Source organism: Callithrix jacchus, chromosome 15 (genome assembly GCF_049354715.1).
Source record: "Callithrix jacchus isolate 240 chromosome 15, calJac240_pri, whole genome shotgun sequence".
Lineage (NCBI taxonomy): Eukaryota > Metazoa > Chordata > Mammalia > Primates > Cebidae > Callithrix > Callithrix jacchus.
The window spans coordinates 88523454-88546862 of NC_133516.1; the positions used below are offsets into that span (position 1 = coordinate 88523454).

At 43.8% G+C, this 23409-nt stretch overlaps 1 protein-coding gene across 2 annotated transcripts in view; it reads left to right on the plus strand.

The window, feature by feature from the left end:
- DRD3 (dopamine receptor D3) overlaps window positions 1-23409 on the plus strand; it is a 50716-nt gene that overhangs the window by 19700 nt on the left and 7607 nt on the right. For both annotated transcript variants that reach the window (XM_035274128.3, XM_078350152.1), the window contains exons 3-5: window positions 339-451; window positions 12060-12202; window positions 20279-20475. In XM_035274128.3, coding sequence (XP_035130019.2) covers window positions 339-451; window positions 12060-12202; window positions 20279-20475 — 453 coding nt within the window. The remainder of the gene's footprint in view (window positions 1-338; window positions 452-12059; window positions 12203-20278; window positions 20476-23409) is intronic.

The window sequence follows — 23409 nt, forward strand, 5'->3', positions numbered from 1 at the left end:
ATTCTGACTCAGTAGGTATAATAAGAAGGATTCAGAAATTTACATCTTTAATGAATATTCCACTGTGGACCACACTTTGAGAATCTCTGGACTAATTGATGTGGAAGATCACTCCCAGCATTAACATTCTAACATTCTGTGAATTTGTCCTTTCTTTAGCAACCAATCTCAGATAGCCTGGCACTCCCTCGATGTCCATCTGCTGTGTGGGAACAATGGTACACAGGGAGCAGGAGCACCAACATCTACTCCAGGCAGCATAGGAAAGTCGATGGGGCCAGTTGGGTTGTTGTTCCTGCACTGGGGTAAAAACTGACATCCTTGTCTCTGACACCCAGGTGACAGGTGGAGTCTGGAATTTCAGCCGCATTTGCTGCGATGTTTTTGTCACCCTGGATGTCATGATGTGTACGGCCAGCATCCTGAACCTCTGTGCAATCAGCATAGACAGGTAGGGTTGCAATTCCCCCTCCAGGTGGCCCAAAAGCTGGGGAAGTGGGGAGAGACAGGTTTTGCATTTGAGGGTACTGGGGTAACCTCCAAGTAGAACTTGACACTGGAACATTTTCTTTGTTTTTCTTTTAAAGTATGGTTTGCCGGTGAGAAGAAACCCCTGCGACAGGAGGGAAATAATGATCCTATAAGCTTTCCTGGCCTTTCTTCTCCTCCAACTCCCTGAAAAGGATTCTGGTGCTGCTTTTCCACCATCCTTTGGGGGTTTTATTGCTTTCTAATAGGAAGGCAAGGAGGGGGGCAGAAGGAGGAAAGGTGAGCTGACTGGGGTTCATAGGAAATTCTGTTATTGTTTTGTTTGTTTTTGTTGAAGGGAGAGATAGAAAGTGTGGGGCAGGTATAGGGATACTTTTTGAGGGTGAGGGGGAGAGAAGTGGGGGAGAAAGGCAATTTTAGAAAGCATGGATGTGATCTATATGTTTCTCTCATAGAGCTTAGAGAAGGAAGTAAAGAACAATATGTTGTTTAAAATTACATTTTGTTTGCTGGGATGAATTGCAATGATTTTGACTCCTCTCTCTGTGTGTGCTGCCTGAGTAGCATTGCTTTCTATCGCTGAGAGCACCTGGACTCACCACCCTTGCTCTGGGTCCCTCTGTTTCTCCCTTTCCCTCTCCTTTTGTCTTCCTCTCTTCTTTCCCCTTTCCTCTCCCTGAGCCTTAGATTTGCCATGGCTCCCCCAGGACATCACCAGGCCCACTGAGAGCCCTGGGGAAAGGAGGTCACTTTTAAGCCTGTAGCCCTTGACACCCATCATCAAGAGCTACCTCTTTTTCCTCCTCTGAATTCTCTCCATCCCACTTCCCCTTCCACCTCTTACCCGCACCAATAATATCCATCCACCTCAAAGCTCCACAGGTGACCCCAAATAAGATCTGCCATTTATTGAGAATTTATCACATTGTGCTAAGTTTTGACACACATTAACTCATTTCATTTTCACAATTCTTAGGTACTGTCATTATCTTCAATTTCCAACTTCTTAGAGTACTTAAGGAATTTTCCAAGGCCACACCACTAGCACAGGGCCACGTCAGGATTAGAATTCATGTCTATTTGACTTGAAGTAAATAACCCTAAGCTTTGTGCTAACCTCCCTAAGTCTCCAGCTACATTCACGCCTTCTCCCCAGGTCCCAGATCACATCACTGCCTGGGTATTCCACGTGTGTCTGTTATGCCAGTTGCTAAAAACCAAACCATTAAAGCACCAAATCATCTTGACATGGTGATCTCTTCTTGACAGCATCTTTCCCCTGGAATCTTGTGTTTTGTTTGACCCCTTTCTCTTCCTAATCTATCATATTCAAGAGGTTGGTGTTTATAGACCCTATTTTTGCCTTTTTTTTTTTCAGATTTTCCTCTACTTTGTCTTTCTTGCTGCCTCCTACTTATTTGAAGATCCCATGACCCTTACCTAAATTCTGCTGCACTTTCTAACTGGTCCTTCATATCACTATCAAAATTGTTCCCCCAAAAGTAAAGCCCCAGTGGCCATTCCCCCACTCAAAACCCCTCAGTGTCACCTTGGCCTACTGAATGAAAGTTAGAATTACCTCTACAGCCTGGCATTCAATGTTTTCCACAATATGGCCTCAAGCAATCCTCCCTTCCTTCCTTCCTTTTCTTTCCTTCCTTCCTTCCTTCCCTCCTTTCTTCCTTTTTCCTTGCTTTCTTTTTCTTTCCCTTTATCTCTCTCTCTTTTTTTTTTTTCGTTCTCTCTCTCTTTCTTTCTTTCTTTCCTTCTTTCTTGTTTTGAGTCAGAATCTTGCTCTGTCTGGAATGCAGTGGTACAGTCTCAGCTCCCTGCAAACTCCACCTTCTGGGTTCAAGCAGTTCTCAATCCTCTGCCTCCTGAGTATCTGGAATTACAGGCACCCACCAGCCTGTCTGGCTAATTTTTGCATTTTTAGTAGAGATGGGTTTTCACCATGTTGGCCAGGCTGGTCTCAAACTCCTGGCCTCAAACAATCCACCTGCTTCGGCCTCCCAAATTGCTGGGATTAGAGGAGCAAGCCACCATGCCCAGCCTCAATCCCCCTTTTCATCTCTTCCCAGGTCACCTCATATTCTCATATTCTCATGCTCCAAGACCTATCACAATGGTCCTCTTTTCCATAAAACTCTTTCACAGTCCCACAGTCTGATTCAGTCACCCTTGAACCCTCATAATGCTTTCTATGCTTTCTCTGTCACTATGTTGTGGCATCGCCAGCTTGCCTTTTCTAGAGGTCCTAGAACAGGCCCCCCTCAATGGCCCAGTGTTGTGCCCTCTATAGCAACAGCCTCGCACTTCCTTTTATGTGCTGAAATGGGAATTTTGAAGAATAACAAAAAAATTAATATGAAAACACTTTCCTCTGGTGATCCCGCAAACCAATCAGCCAACTGGATGATTTTTTATTTATATCACTTGGCTGGCTATCCAACTGAGAGGAAAACTAAAGAACATGTCCACAATTCTGAAAATAATACCATTAAAGAGTGTGCTGAAAACTGAGGGATCCAGGTGCAGTAGTGTGTGCCTGTATTCCCAGCTACTTGGGAGGCTAAGGTGGGAGGATTGCTTGAGGTCAGGAGTTTGAGGCCAGCCTGGACAGCATAGCAAGTCCTCATCTCTGCAACAACAACAACAACAACAATTGTAGGACTATAACAGCGTAACTCTGTAAACATACTGATATAACATTGAACTACACGCCTTGAGTGGATGAATTGTGTCGTATGTGAGTTATATTTTAATAGAGCTGTGTAAAAAAGTGAAGAGTTGGGGATTTTACAATATTTTTAGCTCTAACAGCTAAGTCTTTTGTGTAATTTCTAGACATTTAGTACACATTTTCAGGAATACATTATTTACAGAAGTAGAGGATTGCAGCTGGTTTGCTTCATTATCACCACCCCAAAGCCTTCTATAAGACCTAGCTCCTGAACACCTGCGACCCTCTCTGCTATGCCCATCATAGAGCCTTGAACAAAGAGTATTCCAGCTGAATTCAGTGGTCTCTGCCTGAAGGTAGCCAACGTTTATACCGTAAAGTAGGCACTTTCGGAAAGGACATGAGAGAATGGGAGAGAGTTTGCTTTGTGAGGAGGGAGAAGAAGTGTAAAAAGAGAGCCCCCTCAGCACCCCTAGTTCCTGAGTGTCCTCTCTTCCCTCTTGAGAATGTGCCTATACACTTCACCCACACATATTCACAGGCACTTACGGCTGTGGATAAGATTGTGAAGGTTGTGCCCTCCGAAAGGGTGTGGGAATGAAATTCAGCCATCCCTCCTTCTTCCAAGCCTAGAGTTGGCCAGGAGAGGGTGCCTTTCTCTAATTTGCACAAGAGCACCATTTTGCTGGCAGCAGCCATGCTTAACACACACTTCTAGTTTTTACCACTTAAAACGCACCCGACAAGAGTAACTTTGAATTGACTTCTGTCCCATATGGGAAAACTCTGAGAATATACAGCACTTACCTACCTGAAGGGACCAGACACACCTTAGCTCCCAAGCAAAAAGGAAGCTCCCATCTTGGTTCATATTTCTATATGAGCCAATGAATCCTCACCAAAACTCAAAATGGAGACCCCTCCTATTCTAGAAATGAAAACAGGCCTTGGAAAAGCAGGATTCATTATTCTTCACAGCAGTTTGCAGTACATAGCATTAAATTCTGTTCGTGGGATGACAAATAGCTGGTCAATTCATTAAAAATGCAGTCATTCACACAGACCTTTGGTCTTCACACAATGCCAGTCACCAATCTGAAAAACTTAACCAAATGGATTCAGTATTTTTTGGTCATGAAGCCCTGGTCTGTAATAACAGTGTGGAAAGAGATACGAAAGAAAAGGAAATGATAAAAGGGTTTTTGAAAGCAAGTAATACTATTGTCATTAGATTCTTAGGCATAGCTCTGATGCTTGGATTAATGCTGCCTTTTCTTTTTTAAAAAGCAGAGTGGGAAGTCCTCTGAGCACAAGCCCCCACTCCTTTAGCTCCCTGCCTCCCCAGGGGGCCAGCCCCCCTCCCATCTCATCCTGGGTCCAAACTAACTCAGGGAGAGGGCTGAGAATGTGTCAGAAGAGGAGGACACAACCAAGTGGTGAGAATTAGAGTCCTCCGAGAGGAGCCCAGGAATAATGCAGCCAAATTCATTCACCAGGGAGTTCTTTAAGTGGCTCTCAAATGGCACCCATCACACAGGCAAGCCTCCGCGTCTTTGCAGCGAGCACAATAGGTACCAGATGAGTCACAGGCACCTTGGATTTTTAGTTTGCATCTAAATAAGCACTTTATATTTGCAAAAGGCTTTCCAGTGATTTGCAAAAAGCTTTCTCCTTCAACAATTCCAGGAGGGGAGTCCACAGAACTAAAGATTTATTGAGCCCCCTGTCTGACCAAATAAAGGGTGGTGAAAAGCAGCCCTCACAGAACTCTGGGGCTCATTAAACCCAGGCGGGGAGTTAGAGTCAGGCCTTCCCACCCAGGCTGGCCTCTTTCCTCCTGGACTGCTAGCTTCCTAAAGAGCAACACTTGTCAGCACACACACACACACACACACCTCCCACCCTGGGACAGGGCTCTGAGATAGAAATCAAATTCTATGAGGTACTGAGATCTTCAGTAAGTGGCAAGCCATATAGATCTCGCTCAAAGAACCAGAAGCCAGACGGGGCATCGCGGTCATCTCATTTGAGGAGAAATGCTAACCGCTTGCCTGAAGTCCTGCAGCCTCTTAGCACACGTGTGGGACTAGAAATGGAATCTCCTGCCTTTCCACCAGCACTCTATTACAATAAGTGTTACCTTCATTGGTGAAGATGAGGATGAGGCACCAAGGCAGGGGCTTCTGGCCACACTGGCAGCTCATCTCTAGAGATGCAATTTTCTTGTACTAAATGAGACACATTTCCTGTGTCTTCAATGCCCTGTCTATCTTCTGTGCTAATGCTCACTTACATGAGTCTGGAAGCAACAACAATAAAAATAGCTACCATTTATTTAGCATGTACTATGTGCCAGACACTAAGAGCTCTTCATTCATTATTGCTAACCCTCATGACAACCCAGAGAGAGAGAGAGAGATGTATTATCCTCACTATATAAATAAAGGTGCTGAGACTAGAATGGGTGGGTGAGTTTGCCACGATCACACAATTAGCTGGTGCAAGAGTAAGGACTAAGACAGCCTCTGTCTACTACAGCACACTGCCTCTCTCAAAGATGGTGAGCCGTGAGTCTGGCTCTGGGCTCCTCCCGTAGAGTCACAACGCCTGGCTAAAAATCCAGGGGCTACAGTTTAATAGCAATGTGACCTAGGGCAAGTCAATTAACCTCTCAGAGCCTCAGTTCCCTTATCTGTTTAGTGTAGATAATAGCAAATACCTCAAAGGATCGTTAGGAGGATTAAATGAAATAATACTTGTAAAGCACTTCAAATAGTGCCTGTCACATAGCAAGTGTTATGTACTTTTTTGGTGGATAAATAAACAAATTTAATGTTCCCTGATAATCAGGAGTAAGGGGAAGACAACCATAAACTCACTGATATGAACGATCACTGATCCCTTGAGCTAGCACAATAATAATGACAACAATAACAATACTGGCTTTTGAAAGTTTAGTTATTCATCACTAGGCCCTGTGATTAAAAACAAATGTCTACAGAGATAATAACATTCAATATTCATTACAGACTTTTTGGGCAGGAATTATTATCCCCATTGTACAGATGAGAAAATTGAGTCTTAGGTAAAACAAACCACTGGTCCATGGCCACACAGTTCAGTGGCAGAGCGGAGATTCAGAGCTGATCAGTCCGTTTCTCAAGCCCACGGACTCAATCACCACGCACACTGCCAGGGCTGGGGTCCGCGGAGTCATTCACACCAGGAACGGCCCAGGGAGCTAAGAGCTCAGACAGAAGAGGAGGGGCCCTGGCTCAGGGGCTGCAGGGGCGGCGCGCACAATGCGAGGCTGGCGGGTCGGTGCCCTGGAGTACCGCGGTGAGCGCAGCGGCCAGATGTTCAGAGGCGGCCCTGGGCCAAGCCTCTCTCTTTCTCACGGCCAAGCCCAGCCCAACCCTCCGGGTGCTTTGGCTGGGCCCTCGCCCGCGGTCTGTCACTTGCAATCGCTCCGAGAGGAAATCAGAAGCTCGGCCGGGGTGGGAATGCAGGGTCCCTGCAGGGCCCCAGGAACCTGGGCGCGGGGCTTTCCTTCTCTGCCTCCCCACAGAGCCTGGAGAGCCCCCAGGTGAGCAGTGAACTTCTCACCCCAGCCGAGCTGGCAGAGTTCTTGCTGCATTATAGTGCCCTCCGATGGCCAATTCCGGGACAGCCTCGATGTCGCAGTCAGCTTACGGCAAGCCGGGGACCTCATTTATTCTAACAGTTTAATCATGTTTAAAAAAGAGTAAGAAAAAAATTAATGTAAAAGTGTTAAAATGTAGTCTTGTCTCTCACTTCTTATCCACGTGAATAAAAAACCTTTGTCACAAAATTTCCGCTAATGCAGACTTTCTCAAAACCTGTCTAATCATAAGGTGTGCTTGCTTGTTAAAAATACACATTTCCCTTCTCACTGATGTGTGGGAGCGAAGCAGTGACGATGCAAAGGCGTAAGAATGGTACAATGGACTCTAAGGACTTGGGGTAAAATGTTGGGGAGGAGAAGGATAAAAGACTATAAATATGGTAGAGTGTACACTGCTCCTGTGATGAGGGCACCAGGATCTCACGAATCACCATAAAGAACTTACTCATGTAACCACACACTACCTGTATGTACCCCAATAACTTAGAGAAAAGTAAAATTAAATAATTTTTAAAAAGAAGAAACAAAAATACACATTTCTGGGTTCTACTTCAGAAGTACTAAACCAAAATCTTTAGAAACTGAGCCTGATACTCTGCATTTTAACAGGACCCCCAGGCAATTAACAGAATCGAGCTTATTGAGGAAACTCAGCTGTGGGCCCTCGCAGTGCTTTGCAAGCGCAAACCACCCTTGCCATGCTGACTTCGCTGAGGAAGCCCTTGTCCCCCACAAGAACTCAGAGACCTGCCGACGCCCTTGAGAGGGAGGAGGGCACTCAGGAGAAACACACCTCAGAGGTGGGAGACCTGGCTCTGCCACAATTTGCTGCAGAACCTTGGGTTCATAATTAACATCCTTGAGTCTCTGCTTCCTTCTTTATAGGACAGAGCCAGCGTTTCCTACACTTGCTGACTCACTTCATTAATGGAGCCTCCAAGGAGTTGTTGAACATTATAGCATATTTTAAAAGTATACAACTCTCAGTGGTCTGCTGAAGCCAGCTTATCATGGCCAGTGACAGCTGATTGACAAAATGTTAGAAACTTTTTGAGTCGGTTATTAAAGTTTTGGTGGTAGCTTAAAATGGGCCATGGCGGGAACATTTACACCACAGAAATTGGCAAATATTACAAATTAGGGCTTTTTTTAAAGCGACGGAACCTATTGTTAGCCATTTACCAGCACCCAGGAGGGTCAGACTCTTTTACATCACAGAACATTCTGCAAGTGGCAGGCCTGAGAAAGTGAGTTACCGCATTCCTTCCCCTTGCTGTTTGGTCATGGCAGTGGCAGGACTCAAGGCTCAACCCCTCCTCCAAGGTGCCCATAGCTACCACTGACAGCGAGGCCCTTGTAGACATACTGGACTGGAAGCCCAGCAGAGTCTAAAGCTCTGAGGAGAGTCAGAGGCCTGGAGAAACACCAGCTGCTACTTGACCTGCTCTTGTATCAACCAAGGAGGGAATTCAAGAGAGGACTTGCATCAGATGAAGGGAACTAGGTTGTTGTAGCCTCCCGAGGAGTGGGTAGATCTTAATTTGACCTTATTCAATTTTTCCCTTTTGAGAAAGAAGCCACCTTTGTCATACATCATGGTGTCAAGGCCAAGTCCTGCACAGTTTACCTTCATCTCAGAACTCACAGCTGACTGTAATCTGCTCTTTGAGGAATACAAATGTTACCACTCTACAACAAGATGCACATGAGGCAGATTCGGGGAGTGCTGGCCCGAAGGAGCAGGGCACACACAGGAGGAGCATCAGGAAGCCTTGCCCCATCCCCTCTAGCCCAGCATCTGTCCTTCCTTTCCTTAATCCCAGGCTGTGAGGTACACAAGGGTTAAGGAGGCTCCAGGTTTCTTGGAAACTGATAAGACGAAAAATGTTGAGCCAAAGGTAGATCCAGCTATATACCTTAGATCACTAAGCCTGGCCAGGATTGGAAGGGAAGGAGGCCTTCCCCTCTTAGGGGAAAGAAGGCCTTCATGACCGATGAGGCAGTCAGTTAACAGTTCCTTATTACTTTCTTTGTACAGAGATCTATTCAGAATATCAAGGTTATAAGATGATTTGATCCTCAAGTAACTTAAATCACATGGGGCTCTCTCCAGCCATGAGGCAAATTCAATCATGGAGCAAGACAGCTGCGTGCAGGAAGGCACACTGTAACTGATTTGCATAGAAATGCTAAGAATTCATAGTTAGTTAGTGGTCTCTGTAAGATGGAAAGGACTGGGAAGGTTGCTAGAGAGTTCACCTGAGATTAAGGGAGGGCAAGACTGAGTTGCCCAGGGAGGGAGAAGGAATGATTAATTGAACAAAGACACCAGTCTCTGACTATTGAAGAGTGCTTATCACCAGGCCAGTTTGGCTGGAGCTATGAGTGAGTGTCAGGGACCAGTGGGAGTTAAGTTGAGGTCATGTTGGAGAAGGCTGAGCTTGGTTTATGGGTGAAAGAGGAGCCATGAAAAGTGTATTCATTTTCTATTGCTGTGGAACACATTATCACATATTTAGAAGCTTGAACTGTACCCATTTTTACCCTGAAGAGTCTGTAGGTCAGAACCCTGTGCACAGTGTAGGTATGTTCTCTTCTCAGGATCTCACAGAGCTGAAATCAAGGTGTAGACTGGATTGTGTTTTCATCCAGAGTTTGGGATCCTTTTCCACACTCATTCAGGTTGTTAGGAGTATTCAGTTCCTTGCAGTTGCAGGACTGAGGCCCCTACTTTCTAGCTGGCTGTCAACCAATGCAATTCTCAGCTCCTGTAAGTCTTTTGCCATCTCCTAAAAAATGTCCCTCTCCAAAACATGGCAGTTTGCTCCTTCAAGGCCAAGAGAATAATTTCTCAGTCCCCTTTAAGAGCTCACCTAATTAGGTCAGGCCCAGTCAAGATAATCTCCCGTTGATTAGCTCAGCCACAACTGATCAGTAATCAAGTCACAGTAGTGATATTACATTATAGTCACAGATTCAGCCTACACTCAATGGAAGGGATTATACAAGGCAGAAATCTTGAGGCTATTCTAGAGTCCTGTCTATCTCAGATCATTTTCAGCTGGTGAGATGGGGAGACATGATGAAATTTGTTTTATTATTATTTTATTTATTTATTTATTTTTTTAGATGGAGTTTCGATGTTGTTACCCAGGCTGGAGTGCAATGGCGTGATCTCGGCTCACCGCAACCTCCGCCTCCTGGGTTCAAGCAATTCTCCTGCCTCAGCCTCCCGAGTAGCTGGGATTACAGGCACGCACCACCATGCCCAGCTAATTTTTGTATTTTTAGTAGAGACGGGGTTTCACCATGTTGACCAGGATGGTCTCGATCTCTTGACCTCATGATCCACCCGCCTCGGCCTCCCAAAGTGCTGGAATTATAGGCGTGAGCCACCGCGCTTGGCCTGAAATTTATTTTTGAAACCTCGCAGCAGGAGCTCAGTGAGGAGACTATAGCCGTTACAGAAATCAGGTAGCAGGAAAGGGATAGGTGGATAAACAAATAGGGAAGATACAGAATGGATAAATTTACAGGACCTGGAATGTTCCTCCCCCGTCTGACCTCACGGCTGGCCCGCTCTCGTACCACTCACTTCCCTGCCCACTCTGTGTTAGTTTTACCTCCTCCCTGATTCTCTAACACATCATCCAGCTTATTTCTTTCATGATACTCTTCATTTTATATTACTATGTTTGTTTCCTTTTTTATTGTCCATTCACTCCACTCGATTCTAAGCTCAAAGAGAACAGGGACAATGTGTCTTTTGCACACCTCTGAATATCTAGAATTGGGCCTGGTATATAGTTGAGACTCAATAAATATTGAATAAAGGTTAAATAAATAAGTGAGCAAATTATATGAAAGGATCCAGGGAGAGTCAAAAGGTCTGATTATTGGGTCTGGATGTCTTGAAGGAAGGCATAACATGGAATCAGATTAAGAGTTTTGAGGAGTTGGGGAGATCTGTTGTAGACATCTTGAGTTTGAGATGACTGTTGTCCAGTTGAGACCTACAGGCAGCTGGAAGTGCATGTGAGGAACTGTCACCAAAAAGCCATAACGATGTCCAGTCATAGTAAGGAACTGGGCTTTGATCATGAAAAAAAATGAAAACTGGATTTTTTTTTTTTTTTTTTTTTTTTGAGACAGAGTTTCACTGTTGTTACCCAGGCTGGAGTGCAATGGCACGATCTCGGCTCACGGCAACCTCCGCCTCCTGGGTTCAAGCAATTCTCCTGCCTCATCCTCCCGAGTAGCTGGGATTACAGGCACGCACCACCGTGCCCAGCTAATTTTTGTATTTTTAGTGGAGACGGGGTTTTTCACCATGTTGACCAGGATGGTCTCAGTCTCTTGACCTCGTGATCTACCCGCCTCAGCCTCCCAAAGTGCTGGGATTACAGGTGTGAGCCACTGCACCTGGCAAAAACTGGATTTTAAAATAAGCCTCCATTGGACATTTCTCATTTATATTTTTTGAAACGTCTACTGCTTAGAGGAGCTGTCACCATGAAGGTTATAATTTGTATTAGGACACAGCAGAGGGTAAATATCCTCTTTAGTTACTGTTCTATCATTGTCTGAAAACCTGCAGGAGACGGTGAAAGCACGCAGACCAGCACCCATAGTGTTGAGAGTGAAGGGTGTGTGACGGTAGGGCCGGTTATGCTGGGCGATCAGGCAGAACCGGGAAAGAAGCTCTCCAGCAACGCAGCGGCGCTGTGTTAATCTTTTTATTTTTCTCTTTCTCTGTTCATCTCCCTCAGTAAGTTCTTCATTTATCTTTCTGCTTTTCTCTCTTCCTCTAGCTAAATTATATTTCTCATGCCATATGTATCAACCTGATTATTTCTCTACTAACTTCTTTCATCTGGTCTTTTGAAAAGTTCCCCTCACTAGACTTGGTGGCTCATGCCTGTAATCCCAACACTTTGGCCAGAGAGTCGCTTCAGCCCAAGAGTTTGAGACAAGCCCGGGCAACAAAGTAAGACCCTATCTCTACAAATAAAATAAAATAAAATAAAATAATTAGCCAGGCGTGGTGGCACAGGCATATAATCCTAGATACTTGGGAAGCTGAGGTAGGAGGCTCTGACCCTAGGAGTTGAGTTGCAGTGAACAGTGATCACACCACTGCACTTCGGCCTGGGTAACAGAGACCCTGTCTCAAAAAAACAGAAAAGAGAAGTACCCCATTCCATCTCACCATACCTATCCCCTGTCCCCTTGCTTTTTCAGGTATACTGCCGTGGTCATGCCTGTTCACTACCAGCATGGCACGGGACAGAGCTCCTGTCGGCGCGTGGCCCTCATGATCACAGCCGTCTGGGTACTGGCCTTTGCTGTGTCCTGCCCTCTCCTATTTGGCTTCAATACCACAGGTAATGATGATGGCTTCACTTCTAGCATCCATATGATTCACAGCACACCTGAATGTCTGGCTGTGAGTTGTGCTCAGCCCTGAAATGTCTGACCCCGGGTCAGCATACTTTGCAATTAAAGGAGAATGCCAGAGAACGCAAAGCTTTGGCCTTTGTTGGTTATAAATAAAATATAAACAAAACCTCATCAATTATTGGCACAGGGGGTAAAGTTCTGCCCCAATTAATGAAAAGTCTGGCTCATCTTTATTTCAAAAAAATGTCATTGTATTCATTTGCAGAAATGTACCAGTTGAAAAAACCAAGGTACATATTAATAATTAAGGCAAATTCTGCTAATGAAAAGATAACAATTCATAACAGACCTATAATGCAAAATAACACATTATAAAAGTCTTAGAGTAGGATATATATATCTAACTCTTTACTCAATAAGAATAATTTCTGATACTTTAGAACTAATCAGTATAGATTTGCAAATTGCTGGAGTGTGTATTTTCTATTTTTAATATAAAAATTCTGGATATGATGGTTGGCACATGGTACATCTACAGGATGGATGGATGGATGGATGAATAGATGGATAATGTATATATCTGAAATGCTCAGAATTTTAAGCATAGGACACCAATATCTCAGATGAATCAATGCCTTCTATATTTGTACCATGTCCATCTTTTAGCCTCAGTATTTTTTTTTTCTTTTTTTCTTTTCTTTGAGACCGAGTCTCGTTCTGTTGCCCAGACTGAAGTGCAATGGCATGATCTCAGCTCATCGCAACCTCCACCTCCCAGGTTCAAGCGATTCTCCTGCCTCAGCCTCCCTGGTAGCTTGGATTATAGGGATCTGCCACCACCTCCAACTAATTTTTGTATTTTTGATAGAGACAGGGTTTCATCACGTTGGCCAGGCTGGTCTCAAACTCCTTATCTCAAGTGATCGGCCCTCTGCTGCCTCCCAAAGTGCTGGATTACAAGTGTGAGCCGCTGCATTCAGTCAGCCTCAGTAATTTCATGTGTCAAATGAAAGATATTAACACACATAGTAATATGATGGGTATTGACAATATACACTGAGTGCTAAGAGAAAACTGCTTGATTAGTGTTCCAGTGGTCCTCTGGATTTCTTATTTTGTCCATTTGAATTGATTTCATTCAACACCTATATTCCAGGTTTGTAAATTTCTAGTATATATGTACTAGTCAACATAGTCACATGCTTGTGTGTATGCAGATATTATGTCTAACATATTATGTATAAATACAGGCAAATCCTAATTTTAAGTAATCTTCCAAGTGTCATTTGCTGGACAATGACTCAGAAGTCAAAATATATTTGGGAAGATAGGTATAGGCTTTGGAGTCAGTAAAATCTAAGTCCAAACTCTAAACCAAAGTCCAGATTTACTAGCTGTCTGTCCTAAACAAGTTACTTAACTTCTCTGAGTTCAGTTTCCTCATTGACAAATGCAGGATAAAATTACAGTGGAGCATATACTTGTATGTACTAGTATATATGTACTAGTCACATAGTCACATGCTTGTGTGTATGCAGATATTATGTGGACAAATTATGTGGACACAATCTACATATTTAGTTAAGACATTTTTAATATTTATTTTTATATTTGATCATCTACAAATAAGCCCAGCAACTTTATCTCTAAAATTATATTCCATAGGAACCCTACACTATATGACATATTACTACATGTATCATACAACTTATTACTCTTCAGGGTTGTAATAAAACATGCATATCTTTATATGTGATTCAGATTTTCAAAGCAAATTTGGAGTCTATAAAATTTTCACTTTATTTATTGACTTTAGAATGTAAGCCTACATATAACTCCACTCTACCTTCTTCATAGAGATTTTTTGCAATTAAATGAGGATTAAATTGGGATAACATATGTGAATATGCTAAGCACTTACTGCCTACTCAAGGCCAGCTTGTCTCTCTGCCACAGCAAAGGGTAACTATTCAACTTACCAACAAATATTTGCCTGGTTAACCAAGGCTGTTCCCAAAATATGGTGTTGTTATCTTTGCATTACTGTTTACCATTCATTACTTTGTTATTTTAACTGAATGACCCTTTATACATGCAAACACGTGTGCACACGGGCACACTGCGCAGCACAAAGCAACATCCCTTAACATGGCTACAGAGGCTGACTCTGTGGCACTAAAATACCATTTCTCGTAAGTGCTAAATGTGCTTTATAGGTTAGTCTGATAGCTAAGTCGCCTTCTGTAAGTTTGTTTCTATATGAAAATGCATTCTTAGAATTTCTAGTGTGGGGAACTCACCACTGCTAGACCAGGCACTGTTTACCCCCTAGCCAACAGCAAATCCCCGCCAACATCTGCTGGGCTGGCTGTGGTTCCCCCACCTCACTCTTGGTGGAGGCGGTCTTATTCACTCTCACAGACACACCACACTGGAAACAGTTGAAACAGTCTCAAATCTGACATTAGATCAAGTTCTCAGTGAATGTCGACATCCAGAGTGACATTCTGGATGTCACTCATTCCCCTGTTGTTGCCACCAGTGAGAACATTATTGTTCCAGAAACAAAATTCAGGAAAATTTTTTTCAAAAGGATTTTCAAATATAGGATTGAGAAGGCAGAAAAGGCCTGTGACTTAGCATGTGCACTTTCACTTCTCTCTCGTCTCTTACAGTCTCTCTCTCTCTTTTACTTTTAAGTTTATTAATAGCACTCTAGCAAGCCCTCCAATTATTCATATTTTGTGTCAAAGTGTCAGGTTCCATTGTGAGAGCTCAGAAGATATTAGCTGGTGCTATAGTTGTTATTATTTATTGGAAAAGTTTATACATCAAACTTTATGCATCTGCAGCTGTAAGAGTTTTGCTGATAGTCTTAGAGATCAGTCGCCTCTTCCTAGAACAGTTAGGGGACTTAGTAAGCGAAACTCAGGCCCAGCTGTCCTCCTCTGCCTCAAGCTGACCTTCACTGTACAGCTTCATTATCTTGATAGATGTGGGTTCCTGCAGCAACTCTCTCATCTGTAAAGAAGTTCCCAAGTTCATTTGAAAGCCCAATATAAAGGAATCCTCCCAGTTATTTTTTCTACTCCTTCTGTGGAAAATCAAGGGGGAGAGAGCAGGATCCTGCCAATAACACCTGATATTGGAAGCAGCTGGACTTTCACTAATAAGTGCAACACAAAGAAAGAAATTTCTGGCAGAGCTCTCCTTTTAATATCACGGGCTGCCACATGCAATTGTGAATTAAGAGAACGTAAGATACAGAAAAGTTGAACTTCAGTTTCTTCCAACTTGGAGTTGCTCCTGTCCTCAGATGAAAGGTCAATATGAGGCAGGGTCTTGGGTCAGAGAGTTCCTGGCCAGGATTGTCTTAACTTCCAGCAGAGGCCCAGCAGTCTAGGCAAATATCACATCGTCAGCAGAGCATGTGCTGGTGCTAAAGGAAACTCTGAAGATCCCTGAATGAGCAGCCCAATCTTTTCATTGCATAGGTAAGAAAAATAACTAGCATTTAAATTCCTGCTAAATCAGAAAGTGATTGTGTTATTTTAAAAAATCTAGATTGAATAAGCAAAAAATGAATAAGCTGGTGATAAGGGTTCAAGAAACCTTTAAGGGAGGAGAAACTTAAAGTTAAGAAAACTCTATCAGCTGGCTTGATTTTCCTTTGAAAGAAGGATAGAGGAGGGCTATTTATTTGATTTCATCAATAGAACATCTCACCTAGTTTTCAGTGCACTGGAGCTAGGTTGGGGGAGGGCGAGCTTGGTTGCACAGAAAGTTGAAAGAATAATAGAAGCACAAAGTTGAAAGAATAATAGGCTCATCCTAAAATGAAATTCATTGGCACCACATGTCTTTGGAATCAAGTTGGGGTCAAATCTGTCAGTGAGTTTGAAGTTCATGAATCTTTCAAGTAAACCTGCTCTGAGCCAAGCTGTTCACATCATTGTGGGGCTCAGTTTCCCAAGACAGCCCGGAAAAGTCTCTTAGATGTGTTATCTTTTTCAGCCAGCACAGTGCTTTACACATAGTAGGTACTCTATAAAGGTTTGTTGAATGAGTGAATAGATGACTCTTCATCATCATCCTTTCTTCCTGAAATGTTGACATTAGTCGGGAGAAGCATCTCTAATCGCAGAGGAGCAGTAACCTCCCCTCCCCCGGTACAGGTCTTCTCCATTATACTCTGGTCAGCGAGTGAGCATGTGTTTATATAAAATGCTCATGTGTACATTTTGCTCATTTTCATTTATTATTTTTGCATTTGCTCAGTAACTATTGTGCTAACCAAACAACACTCTTGCAGTTAAATCATCAAAGCAAGGCACCTCATCTTCTGGAGAAGTGTCAGCTTCTGAGGGGGGCCTTACTGTCTTCCTCACCAATTTGGCACTCAGCAGAGATTTCAGAACTGCTGCTGTGTGGTGCGTCACTCTGCCCTGCCAACAGGACACACACACCCAGGGCCAGGCCTGCTGGGGGCTAGGGCAGGCCCCACTCATTGGTCACCCACTCCCAGTGTCACTCTGCCTGCAATGGGGACATTCTGGAAGAGGCTGCAATGCTTGATCTAAGGAAGGAAAGCAGTTTACTTAGGGGAGGAAGGAAGGGATGGCAGTGCAGATTCTGTGATTATATGCGAAAGCCTTCAGTGACTAGGAACCCTGAAATAGCTATATGCTCTCTCAACTCTCTCTTTCAGTATTTTTAATGGAGAAATAAATGCTTGCACATAAAACAGTCACAAGGTATCATGAGATACATACATACTTATATGTAAGTCTCCCTTCTACCCCAGATTACTAAATTCTCCCATCACCCCCAGAAACAAACATTAATATTATTGCAAGATAATGCTTGCAACAAGTGTTGTTGCATATATGTGTATGTACGTGTTGTTGCATATATGTGTATGTATGTGTATGTGTATTCATTTTTACACAAAGAGAAGCATATCATACCCCCTTCTGACCCTCACTTTTAAAAGAGGTAGCTCATATATAAAATTTAGAGGTCAGCCTCCCAGAACCCAGAGGGGTAGGAAAAGGTAGAAAATTAGGTAAAAGGACTAACAGGGTATACCCGGGACACCAAGGATGGCAACGAGATGGGGAGTGCCACCCCGCTGGCCTCTTCTCACACACAAGACATGGGAGACGCCTCCTGATCATGGGCAGGATTTAGAACCATAGTCAGACACTGACAACGGAACTGACTTCAGAGAAGGGGCAGATCACCGCCAACAATGGCTCCCTAGAGATTCCGAAAGGCACCCTCTGCCACTCATCCCTCTCCCTAACTCCATCACCCCCGAATACCAGAAGATGACAATTTGGTGAACTATGCCGAGCCTTATGAGCCATTTCCTAAGAGATAATGACACAGGCTTCGGTGAGACAACATGAAATTTACCTGACTTTTACCCCACTTCAGAGAATCAGGGAATTTAGGAGTAGCTTGTAAAGATTCTAGTGGCAAAGTTGTCATTAAAATGCATCACTGACCACTTTTTTCATTTTAGTTATTAGCTATTATTCTCTTCCTTCTCTCACAAATATTGTTTTCTGTAAGTTTCTCTCCAAATGATACCTTCCTTTTTCAGGTCAGAAAGCTCACGGGAGAGAAATAATAAATGGTAATCATAAATAAATATTAATAATAGCTACCATTTATTCTCATTATTTCTCACAACTACTATATAATACTTCTAACCTTTTTCTTACAGGTAATAAAACTGAGGCTTCACGTATTTAAGAAATGTGCCCAAGATCACACAGTTAATAAATAGTAGACCTGAATGTCACACTTAGGGCTGTCTGCCTTCCACCTCCCTCAGAAGACCAAGAAGCAGGATAAGGGGCTTACATGGTCACTGACCTCTCCCCACCAGCCCACACCTGAGGCTTCATCATCCAAGGCCAGATTTGGGGTTGGAGAATCCCCAGCGCTTTATGAAGATTGGCCAGGTGTACCAACAGTTGTTGCTGAGAGTGCTGGATGAAGCACAAATGTTCCACGTCACAGTAGTAAAGGGGGATGGAAGTTAAAATTACAGAAAGAACATTGGCTTGGGGATAAAACTGGGGGCAGGAACAATTTTAAGGTGCAGCCTTGGGCTACTTACTGAACCTCTCTGAGCTTTAGTCTGCTCATCTGAGAAGAGAGACAGTAATGGCACCTGCCTCATATAACGTTGCCATAATTATTAGGTAGGATAAGGTGTACCAAACTCTTGGCTCATCACCTGGCAGATACTGGTTTGCTTTTCTTTTCTTTTTCAAGACGGGGCAAATTTCAGGCCCTATCTTGGGCCTTGGAGGAATCTCAAAATCTGCCATGAAGAAGGCAAAGCTACAGGGACCTCCCAAGGAGAAGTGGCAGGAACATTTCAGGACATGAAGCACATTCTAAGCACTTCTAAATGCACATTCTCCATGTCACAATATCATTACCCGCATTTTTCCCATCCTGCCTCTGGCCAGTGCTGGGATTCCCTCAAAAATCAAATCCCTGTCTTATATTCAGCCACCACCTGCCCTCCATTCCAGATTCAGAATTGGAAAACTGGCATTCTCAGCAAACAAGCCTTCTTCCTTTCATTGCATTCCAACAATTCTCAAATGCCTCCATACCAGCAGGCCCTTTTCTGGGTGCTGTATCCCATCTGGGAGCCTCTGCCCTGTTGCCCTATAATGCTCTCTCCAGCCTCCCAGGTTGCATGCATCTGTGTGACATTTACGACATCCTATGAAAGGGATCATCTGTCTATCTAGACTGTTTGCTCCCTTGAGAGCAGACATGGTGTCTCATTCATCTTTGCAGCCTCCAGTGTCTGGTATATGATTGTTGGTAAATTTTCTTATATGATTTTCTTTCTTTCTTTCCTTCCTTCCTTCCTTCCTTCCTTCCTTCCTTCCTTCCTTCCTTCCTTCCTTCCTTCCTTCCTTCCTTTTCTTTCTTTCTTTTTTGAGATGAAGTTTCTCTCTGTAGCCCAGGCTGGAGTCCAGTGGCATGATCTCAGCTCACTGCAACCTCTATCTTCTGAAGTGATTCTCCTGCCTCAGTCTCTCAAGTATCTGGGACCACAGGCATGTGCCACCAAGCCCGGCTAATTTTTGTATTTTTTTTTCCTTATTTTTTTATTGCATTTTAGGTTTTGGGGTACATGTGCAGAGGATGCAATACAGTTGCGTAGGTACACACGTGGCAGTGTGTTCTGTTTGCTTTCACCCCTTCACCCACATTTGGCGTTTCTCCCCAGGCTACCCCTCCCCACCTCCCCCTCCCACTGGCCCTCCCCTTCCCCCCCAATAGACCCCAGTGTTTAGTACTCCCCTTTCTGTGTCCATGTGTTCTAATTTTTCATCACCCGCCTATGAGTGAGAATATGCGGTGTTTCATTTTCTGTTCTTGTGTCAGTTTGCTGAGGATGATGTTCTCCAGATTCATCCATGTCCCTACAAATGACACAAACTCATCATTTCTGATTGCTGCATAATATTCCATGGTGTATATGTGCCACATTTTCCCAATCCAGTCTATCATCAATGGGCATTTGGGTTGATTCCAGGTCTTTGCTATTGTAAACAGTTTGTATTTTTAATAGAGACGGGGTTTCACCATGTTGGCCAGGATGGTCTCAACCTCCTGACCACATGATCCACCCACCTCGGCCTCCCAAAGTGCTGGCATTACAGGCATGAGCCACGACACCTGGCCGGTCTGTTATTTTTTTTAAGGTGTAATAAGACAAGGACTTAAAAAAAATGCCCTGTAAAATGTATGCTTTTTAAGAAATAACGGAAGTCACTTTTATTCCAACATGCTATTTTTATTAAAATGTTTTCTTTTTAAGCAAACTCTGAGAATCGCAAAGGTGAATTAGACCTTCTACCCTCAGGGACCTGACAGTGTAGGTGTCTGAGACTGCATCCTCCCCACCCCCTGTGCATCAGAAGGTGCATGCACCACACATGACATGGGGCCATGTTTTATGCTCCCTACTGAGTTCTGATACTTGCTAACTGCTTTGTCTTCCCTCTTCTCATCCACAGGTGACCCCACTGTCTGCTCCATTTCCAACCCAGATTTTGTCATCTACTCTTCATTGGTGTCCTTCTACCTGCCCTTTGGAGTTACTGTGCTTGTCTATGCCAGAATCTATGTGGTGTTGAAACAAAGGAGACGGAAACGGATCCTCACTCGACAGAACAGTCAGTGCATCAGTGTCAGGCCTGGCTTCCCCCAACAAGTAAGCACCCTGCATGGGGTAGAGGGAAGACAACACCCAATCTGCTGACCTTCCAGCCTTGTGTCCGGCAGTGCACGATTTTGCCATTTAGCTACATTAGAGACACAAATCTGACATCTACTTTGGAATCTGCTAATACTGGCTGTGCTTTGAAGGTAGGAAATCCAATCTCAAAAGAACATTGACAGTTGTCTCTAGAGCCTACCTTACCTGGCAAGGTGATCGGATAGCTCCTGGGCTTGTTCTGCTTCCCTTCAAAGTGTTTCATTTTCCCCAAATGGGGAACAGTTCAGATGTCCCACAGGGTTTGAAGTTTAAGTGCAGCGGCTGGTATCTTGCACTACTGGTGGGTTCCCAGAACTGACTGTCCAAACCACTCATCCCAAGAATCACTGGGGCCCGTCACAGCCTTTTTTCCTTACTGGATCTGCCCCTGAGCCAAGGAACTAACCAGCTGGTGGGATAGGATGCTAATAAAACATTTTTTTTTTTTTTTTTTGAGATGGAGTTTCGCTCTTGTTACCCAGGCTGGAGTGCAATGGCGCAATCTCGGCTCACTGCAACCTCCGCCTCCTGGGTTCAGGCAATTCTCCTGCCTCAGCCTCCTGAGTAGCTGGGATTACAGGCATGCGCCACCATGCCCAGCTAATTTTTTGTATTTTTAGTAGAGACGGGGTTTCACCATATTGACCAGGATGGTCTCGATCTCTTGACCTTGTGATCCACCCGCCTCAGCCTCCCAAAGTGCTGGGATTACAGGCGTGAGCCACTGCGCAAGGCACTAATAAAACATTTTATTGAATCTTTCTAGGCTCTGAAAAGAAATGTCATTGCCTCTGCAATAATCTTCCAATTGCTAGGGCTTTAAATTCCACTTACCCTAGTGCCTGGCACATAGTAGTTGTCCATGATATACTTGAAGCATGAATTAATATATACTGATCACTTGAAATCTACTAGGGAAGGGACAGTGGTTAACATTAAACAGCCTCTGCCTTCATAAAGCTTAGAATCTAGACAAGCAAATAAAGCACCCCTTCCCTAAAAGTTAATGAACAGCCAAGAGCTGAATGGGATGTTTGCCAAATGTGAGGTGAAGACAATTAAGCCCTCAGTCATGAAGTGCTATGGAGGTTATAGCAGAGAAAAACCAATATGCTCAGTGATACGGTTTGGCTGTGTCCCCACCCAAATCTCATCTTGAATTGTAGCTCCCACAATTCCCACATGTTATGGGAGGGACCCACTGGGAGGTAATTGAATGATGGGGGTGTGTCTTTCCTGTGCTGGTCTCATGACAGTGAATAAGTCTCATGAGGTCTGATAATTTTATGAGGGAGAGTTTCCCTGCACAAATTTTCTCTTGTCTGCTGCCATGTAAGACATGCCTTTCACCTTCCACTATGATTGTGAGGCCTCCCCAGCCACGTGGAACTGTGAATCCATTAAACCTCTTTTTCTTTATAAATTACCCAGTCTCAGGCATGTCTTTTATAAGCAGCATGAAAACGGACTAATACACTCAGAAAAGGGCTCCACAGACAGAGTAAGGATTGAGTTTCATCTTGAAGGCAGATCCAATTTGAGTGTCTAGGTTAATATTTGATGACCTAGAATCTTTCTTTCTATTTTTTTGAGACAGAATCTCACTCTGTCACTCAGACTGGAGTACAGTGATACAATCTCAGCTCACTGCAGCGTCTGCCTCCTGGGTTCTAGAGATTGTCATGCCTCAGCCTCCTGAGTAGCTGGGAGTACAGGTGCCCACCAACACACCCAGTGAATTTTTGTTAGAGATGGGGTTTTGACACATTGGCTAGGCTGGTGTCTAACTCCTGGTCTCAAATGATCTGCCCACCTCAACCTCTCAAACTGCTGGGATTACAGGTTTAAGCCACCATGCCTTGACTGATGACACAGATAATCTTTGATGACCTCTTAAGGTCTTTGATGATGTCAAAAGTAGGAATGAAGGTCAGACTCTTAAGGTGAAGTCCCAAGGCTTGAGTAAAACAAGACTATTATCCTCATGAAAGAGGATATCAAGACCCAAGGCTGAGGATATGAAAACATTACATTCAAATATGATTGTGTCACATGGCTACATATGGCATGGCTTGACCCACAACTGGCTGTTCCTCCTTCAACCCACCCTAGTCTTCTTGTCTGCAGCTGCACCCCATTGAGCAGTTTTCAGTCAGGGCCCGATTTCCATCAGATGCCACAGGAAAAATGGTAAATGGGCCATGTCTTTGATCACAGAAAAAGAATAAGAGAACTTTTCCCACAATACTGGCTTATCTTGACTCTACTCTCACCCCAAAAGGAAATCTTGCCTTGATTCTCACACATATATCTTTAAGATAAGGTCTGAAATTCTGCCTAATTTAAGCTGCAGACTAGAATTCATCAGATGATATTCAGAAAGCATGTGACTATTGGGCTTGATCTTAGTGACTGGAGCCAATGACTCTTCTACAATGCCATCCAAGGCCACCTGCATTCGAGGAAACAGATGTCAATGACTCTTGGTGTGACAGTGCCATCTAAGGCCACCTGCATTAGAGGAAACAGACATCAAGGAAACACACATCAGCAGAGCAAAAACAAGGCAGAGAAAGGAGAATTTCAAGTGCCATATTTACCACTGAATGTGGGAAAAACCAAGACAATTTCATGGTTACAATGAGCCTTGTTTTTCCAGTTCGAGCCAGCCCTCCCTCACCCAGCTAGCAGACTGCAGAATGGAGCCTGGAGGTGTTACATATAAGAACAGTATTCCTTTCTGTAAATTCCATATTAGAAATAGAACTTCAAAAATTTGTAATAATAAAGGTCTGAGCTTTATTCAATCATAGTATAGTTAACCACTTTTTACCCACGCCTGCTGTAGCAAATAGAGATAAGTGCTTTAAATGATAATAGCTATGCGGT